The sequence below is a fragment of the Saimiri boliviensis genome, chromosome 1 (assembly GCF_048565385.1).
Source record: "Saimiri boliviensis isolate mSaiBol1 chromosome 1, mSaiBol1.pri, whole genome shotgun sequence".
Classification (NCBI taxonomy): Eukaryota; Metazoa; Chordata; class Mammalia; order Primates; family Cebidae; genus Saimiri; species Saimiri boliviensis.
Genome location: NC_133449.1, coordinates 301,415,383 through 301,429,712, shown reverse-complemented (window position 1 = coordinate 301,429,712; position 14,330 = coordinate 301,415,383). Strand labels below are relative to the sequence as shown.

Genomic DNA, 14,330 nt, shown 5'->3' with positions numbered 1-14,330 from the left:
CCCCCAGGTCTGCTGACTGCAGCCTCAGCTGCTGTAAGGTCACCCCCTAAAACATGGGGCCCAGGCACATAGGGTTCCTTTTTGTCCAGAGGAAGCTGACAGGCAGCACGCTCCCACTTGAGGGCTGCTGGCTGCCCCCAGCCCCCAGAGGGGCCAAGCCATCCAGGCTGTAGACGACCCTCGGCCCACCTCTCTCCAGCCCCAAGCCCACCTGCTCTAGGCTGCTGTAGTGTCTCAGGCACCTCATTCTGCTCAGGCCTGGGTGAGCACTGGGTCCCAATCCCAGCCTTTGCCTTCGCTGCTCCCTCCCGCCCTCCCCAGGGGGCTCTGACCCCATCAGTCTGCATGGGGGAGGGGGGCTGTGCTCGGCTCCCGGAGTCCTCCCTCCCACAGCTGCTAGGAAGGGCAGCAACAGGACACACACACACACACACACACACACAGAGATGCACCACACACGCCTGTCTCGGTGTTAATTCTTGGCAAAGTGATAGCCGCCTACAGGAGACTGCTCCTTATATTTTCGTAGGTAGATGATTTCTCATTTATAAATGAAGTTTGCACCCAAAATGCCTTGAAGTGTTTTTAATGGAAGTGGTCTAGCAATGGTTCAGGGTTTGGTGATGGGCCCTCCCTGCCCATCCCAAACTGGAGGGCATTTAAGGCACGTCATCTTGTGATTAGAATTACACAAAGTTTGATTAATATTACAATTGCAAAATCATACACAATTTTCAGACTTGTAATTTGAAATGTTTCGGTGAAATTCTTTGCTTTCACAATAGATCAGTAGTACACAGTATATTCAACTCTGTAACAAAATTATTTTTGAGAAAATACAGAAGAAATGATGATTTCCTAAATCTGCTGACTTTATCATAGAGGAGGCCAACGTTCAGTATTAAATAAATAGACATCCTTCCTAATAAAAGTTTTTACAACAGTTTTCCTAAGGAAATACATTCATAAGACTGTTTACCTTCTGTTTTACAGTAGTGACGGGAACATGGGGATTCCCACTCATGATGTGTTCCTGGCAACCACAGCCCGGGCGCACCACGTTCCCTGGTGGGGTGTGGTTTGAGCTCCTGTGAGCGAGGTTTCCTCACCTGGAACTCTGGTTCCACGTCTGTGCTTAAGCCTGTGTGGTTCTCATAAACACAGAAAACCTGCCTGCCCACCCCGGTGCTGAAGACTGACCTCAAGGAGGTGTCGGTAAGTGTTGTGTTCACCAAATGGCAAGCTGGCAGTGATTACCCCGTTGTCTTTGCTGACTTTGGTGTCCAGGGAGGAGCGACCAGGAGTGGCCGAACAGTTAGTTACCTGGACTCCGCTGCTGACTGCAGCCGGGAGTCAGATGCAGGCCCAAGCAAGGGTCCAGGGGAGCTGTTCTGTGCCCGGAGTCACCACATGCTGCGCTGTGGGCCACACGGCGCTCCCGCTCTGTTCTCCCAGGCTAGGATAGGCACTTGGAAGGTAGCTTTGCTCCTCTGGCCACCCGGAGACCTCTCTGCGGTGCAGACGGGACAAACTGGGGACCTCTCTGAACACTCACTCGTGCCGGGGAGGCCAGGCCCCAGGCTGCTCTGGTGAACATCAAGATGGTCGCTGCCGCAGGGACTCAGGCTGGCCTCAGCTCTGTCCAGCAGGGTCACTGACTGGGCAGGCCTTGCTGCATAGAGAATGGCTGGATTTTGTGCTCAGAGTTGATTGAAATGGCTGCAGTGTGGAGAACGGCCACTGAACACCGAAAGTCACTGCGCTTGATCTGGGTGGCTGAGCCACTGGTTCATACAACAGAGTGGCTGCAGTGAGATGAGAGCTTCTCCGACGCAGGGGGCACGGAGGCTTCTGTGTGGATGACGCTTCCCTTTTTCACAGCAGTACGAAGTTACCGGTGGGAAATGGTGGACTCTTCCCACCAGTGTTCCATAGTCAAGCAATGGAAACTAAGAACGCCTCCTTACTGGTGACTGCCAACACTTACCACGAGTAGTTTAATTTTCCTGAGCAAGGAGCTGCGAGTCTGCCTTTGGAAGAGCCCCTAGGAATGTCCCACCTCCACTGCGCTCATCAAAGCCAAGTGCAGGCGGGGTGGACCCTGTGGGACTCGGAGCCCCTCCCGGCTCAGCACCGCGGCCTCCCAGAACTCGGGCTGGGAGGACCGGGACCGGCCCAGGGACGCTGGAGGGGGGTGGGAAGGGTCCAGGACAGGCCCAGGGGTCTCAGCAGGTCTTCCTTGGAGGGCCTGAGCCTGCGGGGTGCCCTGGGCACCTCCATTCCCCCTTGGCGCTCCCTGCTGTGTTAAGGGGGCCAGGGCACTGAAGGACCGGCCGTGATTCTCGGCAAGCGCCGCCCGCCAGGCCGCCCCTCACCCAGCCGGGGCACCGCGGGCGACCTCCGCGCCGGGGCGACAGATCAGGCCGGAGACCCGGTCTGCGGGGACCGGCGGTGCCCCGGGCCGCCACCCTGAGACCCGGCGCGGGCAGGACGGAGCCTGGGAGGGAAACGGAGCCGGTGCTGGCTCCAGGAGTCTGAACCCCCTCGCGCTGAGCAGACCGAAGACATTCCGCCGCGTTACCTGCAGCTCCAAGGCCGGGCCCGGGGTCCCGGCGGCCTGGGAGGTCCCTGAGTCGGTCCCGGGCGGGCCACGGTTTCGGGGCCACGGTGGGGACGGGCGCGAGCGGCCAGCTCCGGCGCGCGGGCCCTTCCCGCCTGCGGCGTCACAGCGGCGTCTCCTCCTGCTCCAGCGCGTGCGGCGGCGCGTGGCACGAGGGCGGCAGCGAGGCCAGCTTCAGCAGCGCGGGGCGGCGGCGCGCGCGAGGCCGCTGGAACGAGCGCCGGCTGTGAACGCGGCGCGCCGCCGCAGACCGCGCGTGCGCGCTCGGCAGCCCCCGGCGCTCCGGCCCCGCCCCCGGGGCAGGCCCCGCCCCCGGCTCGCTCTCGGGCAGCTCTGCGGGCGCGGGCGCGGCGCTCTCGGGGTTCTGCGCAGGCGCAGGCGCGCGCGGGGCGGGGCTCGGGGCGCGCGGTCGCTGCAGTCGCGCGGGGATCGGGGGCTTCTCGGGGGCGGCGGCGGCGGGCGTTCCGTGGCGCGGGGACGAGCGTCCGGTCAGCGGCGTGTCGGAGCCGGTGTCACCTGCGGGAGAGCGGGGCGTGAGCGGCGGGCGGAGCTCGGGCGCCGGGGCGGGAGGGGCGGTCCCGCGGCTCAGCTCTCCCCGAGCCCGGCGGCTCCCCTCGCCCTCCCGCCGCGCACCCCGGACTCGGCGCCCGCCGGGGGCTCCTCCCAGGACCCGGGTTCGCGGGGCAGAGGCGGAAGCGGCAGCAGCGAAGCCCCGGCCCGGCCCCGTCACGTCCCGCCGTCGGGGGTCCCGGGCCCGCGGCCTCCTCGGTGCGGGCAGCCCCCGCCCCAGGCCCCGCCCCGCGGGAGGCGACGGTCCCCAGCGGGAACCCTGCCCCCCTGCGTCTTAGACCGAGGCCGCCCCTCCCTTCCCCGGCCCGGAGCTGCGGGGTCCGGCTCCCGAGGGGCGCGGCCGGCGGGGCCTAGAGGAGGAAGAGGCTGCAGGAGAGAGAAGCAAGTGCCGGGTTCGGGTCCCGGGAGGAGCGCGCCGAGACCTGCGGGAGAGGAGCTGCGGAGAGAGGGTTAGCGGGCGGCCCGGGAGTTACATGTGCGTGGACTCGGGCCCGGCGGCGGGGGGCCGCTCCTCGGGGCCGTCGGCCTGCAGGAAGGAGTCCACCGACTTGCTGCTGAGGCGGAAGGGCGTCAGGCGGCGGAAGGCGCCGGGAGACAGGGGGATCTGCGTGCGGGCCCTCTGCGAGGGCACCACCGTCTCCCCGGGAGACAGCCAGGGCGGCACCCGGGCCAGGAGGCTGCGGTCCAGGGCCTCGTCCGGAGAAAACACAGGGTTGTCAATTCCTAGGGGAGAGAGCAGCGGCCGGTCAGCGCCCCGGAACCCCGCAGCGGCAGGGGAGGCCTCACCGGGGCCGTCACCCGCAGAGTGCCCTGGAAGGTCAGGGTCACCCGGAAGGTTAGGGTCAGCAGGAAGGTCAGGGTCATCCAGGAGGTGAGGGTCAGCAGGAAGGTTAGGGTCACCCGGGAAGTTAGGGTCATCGGGGAGGTAAGGGTCAGCGGGAAGGTCAGGGTCACCCGGAAGGTCAGGGTCAGAAGGAAGGTCAGGGTCAGAAGGAAGGTCAGGGTCATCCAGGAGGTTAGGGTCACCCAGGAAGTTAGGGTCAGTGGGAAGGTCAGGATCACTTGGAAGGTTAGGGTCAGTGGAAAGGTCAGGGTCACCCGGAAGGTTAGGGTCACCTGGAAGGTCAGGGTCATCCAGGAGGTGAGGGTCACCAGGGAAGTTAGGGTCAGCGGGAAGGTCAGGGTCACCCAGGTTAGGTCACCCAGAAGGTGAGGGTCAGTGGGAAGGTCAGGGTCAGCGGGAAGGTTAGGGTCAGCAGGAAGGTCAGGGTCAGCAGGAAAGTCAAGGTCACCAGGAAGTTAGGGTCATCGAGAAGGTAAGGGTCAGTGGGAAGGTCAGGATCACCTGGAAGGTTAGGGTCAGTGGAAAGGGCAGGGTCACCCGGAAGGTGAGGGTCAGCGGGAAGGTCAGGGTCAGCGGGAGGGTCAGGGTCATCACCCAGAAGGTTAGGGTCATCGGGAACATAAGGGTCATTGAGAAGATCAGGATCACCTGGAAGGTTAGGGTCAGTGGAAAGGTTAGGGTCATCTGGGAGGTTAGGATCATCAGGAAAGTCTGGATCACCTGGAAGGTTAAGGTCAGCGGGAAGATCAGGGTCACCCAGAAGGTCAGGGTCAGTGGAAAGGTTAGGGTCAGCAGGAAGGTCAGGACCATCTGTAAGATTAGGGTCACCTGAAAGGTTAGGGTCACCTGGAAGGTCAGGGTCAGTGGGAAGGCCAGGCTCACCCAGGAGGTTAGGGTCACCCAGAAGGTTACGGTCAGTGGGAAGGTTATGGTTACCCGGGAAGTTAGGGTCACCCAGGAGGTTAGGGGTCACGTGCCTTTCAGGTTGCAAGCCCTTCCCCCACAGCCATGACCCCACACACCACAGGAAGCACGGGTAACACCTCCCTTCCCTCAAGACACACCCAGCCTACTCCACCCAGCCCACTCCGGGGACAGCATTGTCCGAGTTGGTTGAGGGGACACTCAGTGAGTGCCAGGCAGGGCCCTCAAGAACTCACAGGAGCGCCCCCCCCCCCCCAGGTCTCAGTGTCCCTGGTCTGATGACAGAGCTCCCTTCTGGGGCAGCAGGGACCACCCCTCCCTTGGCCACGACATCCCCACCCTGTTCCCACCTGCAGGAGAGTCGGATGCTGTGTCCTTGGTGACACCGGCCAGGAACTCGATCCCCCCGCTCATATCATAGTTGGGGGGCTCCTCAGTGTCTGAAATTTCCAAGTCTGGGGGGCATGAGGGAGACAGGCTGGGGTGAGGACTGGGGTCACTGGGGGGCCATCCTCACAGACTGGTCGGCAGTGTCCATCAGCTCTGTGCACTTCGGGGCAGGGGGTTGGAACCCACAGAGAGGAAGCCTGGACCGCAGGGCCGGGGGAGGGACCCAGAGAGGAAGGCTGAACTGCAGGGCCAAGGGAGGGGGAGGAGGGACCCCGCTTGTAGGGCAGTGCCTCTGGAGCCCCATCCTGGGTGGGTCTGACTGTGCCTCCCCTGCCTGTGTGGCTGGAGGGGCAGCAGCTGGGAGGGTCCCGAGAGGGGAGGGCGGGGCCTCAGAGGTGGGGCCATTAGCACACCTTTCTCCTTGATGGTGAAATTCTGCACGGGGATCTCCGTGGGCAGCTTCCCATTGGGGATGCTGCTGTTTCTCTGCGGAGTGAACGTGAAGCTGCTGTTGACCCCAACACGGCTGCACTGGCCCTGACCCCGCTCCCACTCAGGGCCCAGCCCCCCACGTCTCCTGGTGGCCCACCCTCACCCGCTTCTGGGCACGCTCCCGCTTGTACATCTTGGCTGCCTTCTTGTTCTGGTTGAGCCCCAGCTTGGCCGACTTGAAGGACTCCAGGCGCTTCCGCATGGTCCTGTGGAAGATTTCCCGGTCCTGCTTCTCGTCCTCAGTGGGCGTGAGCTCGTGCCGGCTGTACAGATGCTTGTACTGCAAGGTCGGGCACGGAGGTCACAGCTGTGCCGGGCGTGCGCTGGGTGCTCCTGCTGCAGGAGCTGAGCACAGATCCCCATGGTCCCGGGAAAGGACCAGGAGGCCGCCCCACAGGGGTCCCTGTAGGCTCCCCTGGCCCCCGGCCCACGGCACCCACCTCCTGCCGCGGCTTGTACAGGTACTGCTGCAGCGTGTGGTGCGTGACCATGTCCTCCGCGTCCCGGATGCTCCGTCGCCGCTGTTCCAGAGACTGCATGTCCAGGCAGACGGCACTGACGTTTTCCCTCCTGTGCAGGGACAGCACTGAGCCACAGGCTGCCTCGGGGCGGGGTTTCGTGCGTGGCCCTCGCCTTATGGAAGCCACCTGGCCGGCCCCGTCTCCCCTCAGGGCTCCGGCCGAGTCCCACAAGGCCTTCCTGGACTCCCGTCTGAAGTGGAGCCCCCCTCTGAAGCCCTGGGTGTGAGATCCGGGGACCCCAGCGTCTGCACACCTGGCAGAGGGGACCTCTCGTGACAACTGGTTGTCAGCTGTAGAGCCCAGGACTAGAGGGGCAGTAGGGGTGGCACGGGGACCAGGGCAGCCTGCTCCTGACTGGGGGCAAACACGTCAGGCTCAGCCCCCAGTCCTCTGTGCCCGCCCCCCCTTTCATCTTGCACCGAGGGAGTCTGGCCAATGCCTAACACGGGAGAGGAGTGCCTGCCGGAGAGGACCCTGGGCCACGCCTTCTGCACCCCTCCCTTCCCCCCCTGCCACCCCCAGGCCAGGAGCTGTCCCAGCCCCTCTGTGACTCTCAGCTCCGGGGCTTTGTTCTTCCCTGGGGAAGCTGTGTGAACATGGCCACGTACAGGAGGTAGGAGACAGAGGCCTCCACAGTGGATGATCGCGGCGTGAAGTCCACGTTGACCATGTTGTCGGTGCTGGGGGAGCGGATGAAGGCCAGGGACCCCCGGCGCTCTCCCTGTGGTCAGGAGGCAGCCCGTCAGCGGCTTGAGCAGCCCTAGGCCCAGGACCTGGGGCAGCTGCGGCTGATGTGTGCCCTGGTGGGAAGCGCCGGGAGCTCAGGGCCCAGGGAAGACCTTGAGACGGAGCCTGGGTTCACCCCTCACAGCTGCGGTGGGTGGAGACCCCGAGACCAGGAGCTCAGATTTTGAGTCCCCGTCCGCGTCCATCTGAGGCATAGCCAGGCTTCTGCCTGAGCTTGGCAGAGCTAACAGTTGCAGGACGACACAGCAGTCTGTGTGTGAAGCGGTGAAGCTGCCTGGGACCTGGGGTGTGTCTGGGGACACTGTCTATACTGCCGAGTCAGAGAGGAGTCCCCGTCCCTGCCAGAGGCCCTGAAACACCTGCCCCCATTTCCCCCAAAAAGGGACCCCATCGGCGCCACATCCAGAACTGACTCAGGTCAAGGGATCGGAGCAGAGCCCAGTGGGACACAGAAGCTGCACAGCTGAGCGTCCTCAGACCCTGCCCGCCTGCCTGGCAGCAGGGCTTGGGGAGTGTGGGGCTGTGGGGGAGCATAGGGCAGGAGGGGCTTGTGGCTGGATCAGGGTCTCCAGGGCCAGCAGAGGCACAGGTGTGGGGAGTGTCAGCTCGCTGTGCTCTGTCCTCGCCAGGTGGGCACCCGTGCTGCCTTGCACTGGCAGAAGCCTCCAGGGGCGGGAGGTGCTTCTGCTCCCCCTGCAGACATGACCCCCACTGCACTGCCCACCCGGGGGTCTGTGAGGGGCGTTGGTTCTGAGGATCCTCTGTCGGCTTTTGCTTCTAAATCCAGCATCTTCTGTACCTTTTCCTCTCCCACCAACTCCGTGAAGACTAAGAGTTGGGGAGCCACAGTCCAGCTGCAGCTCTGGGCAGACACAGGGGAGGGCCGCAGAGTGGCGGGTGCTGGGAGAGAAAGCGGCTGCCCTGTGTGGGATCCAGGAGGGACACTGGGCAAGTGGCACTCTGGCCACGCCGCCCCAGGTGGGGAGACTGTAGCCACTGAGTGACCAGGAGGGGCCCACAGGCTCCCCACACGCAGCGGAGCCCAGGGTCAAGGACGGTGGCTGGTGGGGTTGGGGAAGAGGCTTGAGGCCCCGCCTGCTGACCTTGTCACCTGTGTGGGGGTGAGGGGAGCCCGCTGCCCCTTCCCACCCTAGGCCAGGGTATCTCAACTTGCTCTTCCTTGCCGGGCCTGTGGTTTGGGGTATTGTTTGGAGCCTGGCCCAGGGGCCCTCCTTCCTGATCTGCACCGGCCCGGCCCCCGTGCCCCCTGCCAGGAGCCGCCTTGCCACTCGGCGTGGCCCTGGCCGTGGGTGGTACGTCCGGGGCGAATGCACCCCAGTGCAGGCAGAATCATTCTGTCTGAATGAATGGTATTCCCAGGCCCCCGCTGGCCCTCTGTATGAGGTTTTGGCAAGACCGCCCATTCCCTCTGGCAAGAGCACCGGCCCCACCTGGCTGCTGGACAGGGGCACCAAAGCTGTGTCCCTCAGGTGGAGCGGGACCTAAAGGGAGCAGAGGCCCTGCTCCGCACAGTTCCTGAAGCCAGAGCCCCTCTGGGGAGGTCAGGGCAGGCCCGGGAGGCTGAGGCCATTCTGGGCAGGAGCAGGAGCCAGCGACCAGTGGTCGTGGGGCTGGGTGGGGCGCCTGGGGCCTCGTCTCCTGGAGCCAGCAGGGGCGCTGCAGACGCCAAGAGAGGCCTGCGCCCCGTGGACCAGGAGCTGCTGGGCAGCCTCAGAGCCACGGCCTGCCCATGGCAGGAGACGACCCTGCTGCTGCCCTCCATGTGCCTGCATGTGGGCCTGTGGGTGCACGTGTACATGTGGGCACGTGTGTGTGGGCCTGTGGGCACGTATGTGCATTTGGGCATGTGTGTGGCGGTGTGTGTGTGGGGGCATATGTGGGCATGTGTGTGTGGGTGTATGTGTATGGGCACGTGTGTGTGTGGGCCTGTGGATGCGTGTGGGCATGTGTGTGGGGAGCCCTATGTGTGCATGTGGGCCTGTGGGTGTGGGCCTGTGGGTGTGTGCATGTGTGTTGGTGCATGGACATGTGTGTGAGCACATGCGAGCCTGTGGGTGCGCGTGTACATGTGTGTCGGTGTGTGCTTTTGGGCATGTGTTTGCATGTGGGCGTGTGTGTGTGTGTGTGTGTGTGCGCTTGGGTGTGCCCGGGTATGTTGGAGCCAGGTCCCGTAACGGCCTGCCTGCTTCCTGTCTGCTTCCATCTTCAGGGAAAGTGCAAAAGCTCAGGGTTGGGGGACCTGGCCTCAGCCCTCCGCCCACCAGCACCAGCGTCAACAGGGCTCTGTGACGTGGTTTACCCCTTGTGAGAGCCAGCTGGGATTTCCAGGGCATCAGAAGGCCCAGGGTCCTCCCGTGAACTTTTGCGGTGGGCCTGGCCTTGGGATCGGGTTCAGGGTCCTCTCCTCACTGCCCCTGTGGTGCCCACAGCCAGTGTCTGAGCCTGCTTCAGCCCCCACCCGATGCAGGGAGTGGTGGCTCCGGGACCTCGGCCACGTAGCTGATGGCGTCCTTCAGGTTCAGCTCATGGAAGACATTCAGGATCCGGTCTCGAGACTTCTGGGCCGACCGTCTCATGAGGACCCGGCTGAGGAACTTCCTGTCGAAGTGGGACCACCTGCAGGGACAGACCCCATAGCGTGAGCCTCAGGCCACAGGCGCCCCGGAGCCCGCCAGATGGCTCTTCTCTCAATGTTATTTGGTGTGAGGACCCTGCAGGCGCTTTTAAAAGGAGAGCAGCCCTGCCAGGCACCCAGGCTGTTCCGCTGCTCCGCTGCCTGTCCTGTTTGATGGATGCCATTAGAATACACATGAAACTGCATTCCACTTTCCAGCAGCCACCGCCTCCAGAGGGGGGCTTAGGACAGGGTGGGCATCAGGCCTGGCTGGGCAAGGGGGCTCCGGCCACATGGGGGAACATTTCAGTTGGACAGGAGGAAAGGGAGGGTGGGCAGACGCCCTGAGCTTTTCAACTTGCCAGAGCCAAGCTGATCAGAGTGAGGTTTTTTAGCCTAACAGGATTCACTGGTTATCTGAGGCAGAAGGGACAGTGGCCCGGCCGGACTTAGAGGAAACTGAGGCACAAAGAGGTGACACCCGTCACTCCTAGACATGGGTCCCTGGGGCAGAGGTGGGCCCTGGCGAGCTTCAGTGCTCACACCTGGGCAGGCCCCGTGGCAGCCATGGTGGCTGCTCAGTGCAGGTCGAGTCACCCCATCAAGAAGTCAAAGCTTACGGAGGCCATGCCTTCCGAGACCCCCGGACGGCCTCTGGGAGGCCAGGGAGCTGGGGACTGGATACCTGGGGCAGAGTCACTGTGGCCACAGAGAACCACAGCTGTGCTTTATGAAGCCACGTGGCCACACCGTCTGGATGCTTCCATCCCCACCAAACACAGATCGTTTGGAAAACAGGAACCAAGGGCAAATTGTGCTGTGTGCTGGGTTTATTATGATTTTAAATGTCAAATGTATTTTATAATAAAACATAGGTGATTTCAGCTTAATGGACAAAATCTTTTTTTATTTTGAGACAGAGTCTCTCTCTGTTGCCCAGGCTGGAGTGCAAAGGCACGATCTCGGCTCACCACAGCCTCCACTTCCTGGGTTCAAACGACTTTCATGCCTCAGCCTTCTGAGTAGCTGGGATTACTGGCACCTACCACCACCCCTGGCTAATTTTTGTAATTTTACTAGAGACAGCGTTTCACTATGCTGGCCAGGCTGGTCTCAAACTCCTGACCTGAGGTGATCTGCCTGCCTGGGCCTCCCAAAGTACTGGGACTACAGGTGTGAGCCCACCTGTCACTCCTAGACATGGGCGCCTGGGGCAGAGGTGGGCAAAATCATTTTAAACGTTGACTGATATGAACATACTCTGTTTATGACATGGAGGAAATAACCTATTTTCCCTGTTTTCAATTCCTACATAACAATTTGGAATTAATTGGCCCACATGAGAGGGTGTCTCTATTCCCAGGAGCAAAGCATGCAGCTCCCTTTTCTGCAGCACCTGTGTGTCTGGGGGCACACTTGGCACCTGGCCTCATGGGGCACTGGAGCCAGCCTGGACGCAGACAGTTACACACGTGGCTTCCGGCTCTTTCCAGCGGAGATGTTTCTGGAAGCTGGGCTGTGCTGTGCAGCACAGCTGGGGCAGCCCCAGTCACTTACTTGTCTCTGAGATAATTGTGCCCGATCTGTCCAGATATGTCCTCGATGGCTGAGAGGATGTGGTCAAAAGCCTTTCAAGGGAAGAAAGACGTGAACATCCTGGGGCAGCCAACGGGGGAACATGTGACATTCCTCTCCCCTTCCAGGCCCAGACGAAGCCTCTCCTCCTCTCCCAGCCCAGCCTCGAGGAACACATGGTGCCCCCTCACCGCCCTCAGCCCCGAGGAACACTCAGCGCCCCCCCCGACCCCCAGCCCCGAGGAACACTCAGTACCCCTCTCCCCCCAGCCCCAAGGAACACTCAGCGCCCCTCCCCGCCAGCCCTGGACGTACGCGGCCATGCAGCTTCTCGTTGAGCCGGGGTTCACGGTGCTCACTCCTCTTCACCTTCAGCCACTGCACCAGGGGCTTGATGGTCAGGCCCTGGAGGACCGTGTCTCGTGACCCTGGTGCCAGGCAGCCCCCCCCCACTTCCCGCTGGCCCTACCATGTGCACTGCACGGAGCTACTTGCCCCAGGGCCTGTGGATGCCCTCCCCGCTCTTCTGGTGCCTGGCCACCTGCCCCGCTCTGCAGAGGAGGAAGCGGCACCGGCCTCATCCACCAGCGAAGGCTCAGGAAGAACATTTTTAGGACAATTATGCTTCCTCCCCAGTGGGGCCACATGAAAACCTCCAAAACGGCTCCTAGTTACTAAAATTATAAAACCCAATTAGGATCTGGAGCCTGGAAACACTCATCTGCCTCTGGCGGGCGGGGCAGAGACCCCAGGGCGGGCGGGGCTGGGCCCCACCTGGAAGATGACAGTGAAGAAGACGACGATGATGGTGGTGCTGACGAACAGATTCTTCTCCTTGACCTTCTCTCCATCCAGAAGCACCACTAGGGCAAAGGCCACAGCCCCACGCAGGCCCCCATAGGACAGGACCACCTGGTCAATGGGCTCCAGCTGCACCATGCGGTAGCGGTTCAGGAGCCACGTCTGCAGGACCACACCTGTGGACGGGGTGGGCACTCAGCTCCCCAGCCGCCCGCCTGCTCTGCAGGGCCTTGGTGGGCAAGCACGTGCTGACAGAGAACGGCGACACCTGGATGCGGCATCTGCACGCCACGTCCCACGTCACCGTCCACCGAGCCACAGGTAGCCTGGAGTCTCCCCACACGCTCTGTGCATCGCACACACAGGCGCTAGGGGACGGGGCTGGGTGGCGGCGGGGTATTCTTGTCTCCCGGTCCATCTCCCACCCCACTGACCCTGTCCTAGGCACGTCCTGGGTGAGTCAGCGGGAAACCGAGTCAGCTCCCTTGGGGTTCCAGAGCCTTCCACCCCAGCCCCAAGGCTGCCACCGTCGGGTCCCCTCCCTTGGGTCCCCTCCTCTGCCTCGCACGGGGCTGCACCTCCATCTCCATGGGCCCAGTGGAAAGCCCGTGCCTTCCCGGGGACGGGGCGGGCCCGTCGCAGCCTCACCTCCACAGCCCAGCCCCGCCTCACCGATGGCCCGGTACACGGAGATGAAGACCAGCGTCAGGAGCACGAAGGCCGTGTTCCAGGTCCAGATGAACGGGTTCACGGCTGAGATGCCCAGGAACATGAAGATGATGGTCTCAGCGCCGCTGGCCAGCATCTTCATGGTGTAGCGCACGGTGGTGGCCGACTGCTCCGAGATGTTGGCCTTCACGTACTTCTGACAGCAGATGCCGCAGAAGGTGATCCTACAGACAGACACGCCTCAGGACACGGACGCCTGGCCCAGCGCCTGAGGCCCCCACGTCGCCCACCCCCCACGGCCTGGCACCTGCAGGCAGAGTCACGGTCGTGTGGTTATGGGGCCTCTCCCTCCCGAACCCCTGGGCTGCCGGGGTTCCTGCCCACGGCCCTGTGGGGTCACAGGCGGCCGCCACCTTCAGGTGGGTATGGGGCACTAGGGCCGCCACCAGCAGGGATGGCAACAATGGGTTCCAGAGCCCCTTGCCCCTCAGCTGTCTCAAAGACGCTGCTCCCAGCTCACAGACAATTCAGTGAAAACAAAACTCCTTATGATAAATTTGAATAAGTTCTTAGCTCCACACTGAATTCCCACCATCCTGGGAGCACCAGCAGAGCAAAGCAGGCGACGGGCAGCGGGCAGGGCAGGGCAGGCCCCCGTGTCCCCTTTCGGGGCTCACAGGGAACTTGCGGGTGACACAGAGGTCCAGGAGGGCGTGGAGAGGCCGGGTGCGCGGGAGGGACTCACGCCAGGATGGCCGACAGCGACAGCATCTCGGACGTCAGGTAGGACAGGTAGGAGATGACGAACACGAAGCCGGGCTCGATGATGCGCACGTGCTTGGTGAAGCGTGTCACCAGTGACAGCAGGAAGGCGAAGATCACCCCCACCAGCGTGCCCCCCAGGCTCACCACGAAGAAGGACACTGAGGAGAGACGCCCTTTGTGTCTGTGCTGCCTTCTGGGCCCCTCCTCGCCAGCGGCCGCCTGGTGACCCCCAAGGAGGTGCTGGGAACCCCGGAAACAAGGGGTGGATTCCTCGCTCTCTTGGCAGGGAGGGGGGCTGGTCTCAGCACCAGCCTTGGTCAGCAAGGGGAGAGGACCTTCCCGAGCCCCCAGGAGCCTGGCCCAGGCCCTGTCCGGCCGTCTCTCTTGGGGAGACCTGGCTGCCCTCGTCCCTTCTCTGGGAAATGCCCAGGAGCCCCAGGCCCTTGTCAACTCGTGTGTGAATCGCTTTGGAAGGGGACGTGGACAGAAGGGCTCAGTGCAGCAGCTTTGAGTGGAAAGCGTTTTCCTGCATGGGCTGCCGGCCAGGCATGGAGAGGAGACGCGGCCGCCCGCCCTCCTTGACCCACAGCTACAAACCTATGCCTTTCACGCAGTCAACACCGGTCACATTGTCACCCCCCAGCGATACGAAAGATTCAAACACATTGTACAGGACCTGCAGGACAGAGAGGAGAAGGGCATTCAGGCTCCTGGTCAGCGCCGCCCCCTCCCCGGGGCCCAGGCCTCGCCAGACTTGGCCCGTGTGTGGAGCCCACG

At 62.9% G+C, this 14,330-nt stretch overlaps 1 protein-coding gene across 1 annotated transcript in view; it reads right to left on the bottom strand.

Annotated features, from left to right (window-relative positions):
• Positions 1 to 570: 570 nt before the first annotated feature.
• SLC9A3 (solute carrier family 9 member A3) overlaps positions 571 to 14,330 on the bottom strand; it is a 52,941-nt gene continuing 39,181 nt past the window's right edge. Inside the window, exons 4-16 of the mRNA XM_010343099.3 lie at positions 14,151 to 14,229; positions 13,534 to 13,711; positions 12,792 to 13,012; positions 12,093 to 12,295; positions 11,634 to 11,723; positions 11,301 to 11,371; positions 9,616 to 9,745; positions 6,970 to 7,082; positions 6,281 to 6,410; positions 5,944 to 6,120; positions 5,762 to 5,834; positions 5,309 to 5,413; positions 571 to 3,913 (exon numbers count right to left, since the gene is read on the bottom strand). Coding sequence (XP_010341401.2) covers positions 3,660 to 3,913; positions 5,309 to 5,413; positions 5,762 to 5,834; positions 5,944 to 6,120; positions 6,281 to 6,410; positions 6,970 to 7,082; positions 9,616 to 9,745; positions 11,301 to 11,371; positions 11,634 to 11,723; positions 12,093 to 12,295; positions 12,792 to 13,012; positions 13,534 to 13,711; positions 14,151 to 14,229 — 1,824 coding nt within the window. The 3' untranslated portion in view covers positions 571 to 3,659. The remainder of the gene's footprint in view (positions 3,914 to 5,308; positions 5,414 to 5,761; positions 5,835 to 5,943; positions 6,121 to 6,280; positions 6,411 to 6,969; positions 7,083 to 9,615; positions 9,746 to 11,300; positions 11,372 to 11,633; positions 11,724 to 12,092; positions 12,296 to 12,791; positions 13,013 to 13,533; positions 13,712 to 14,150; positions 14,230 to 14,330) is intronic.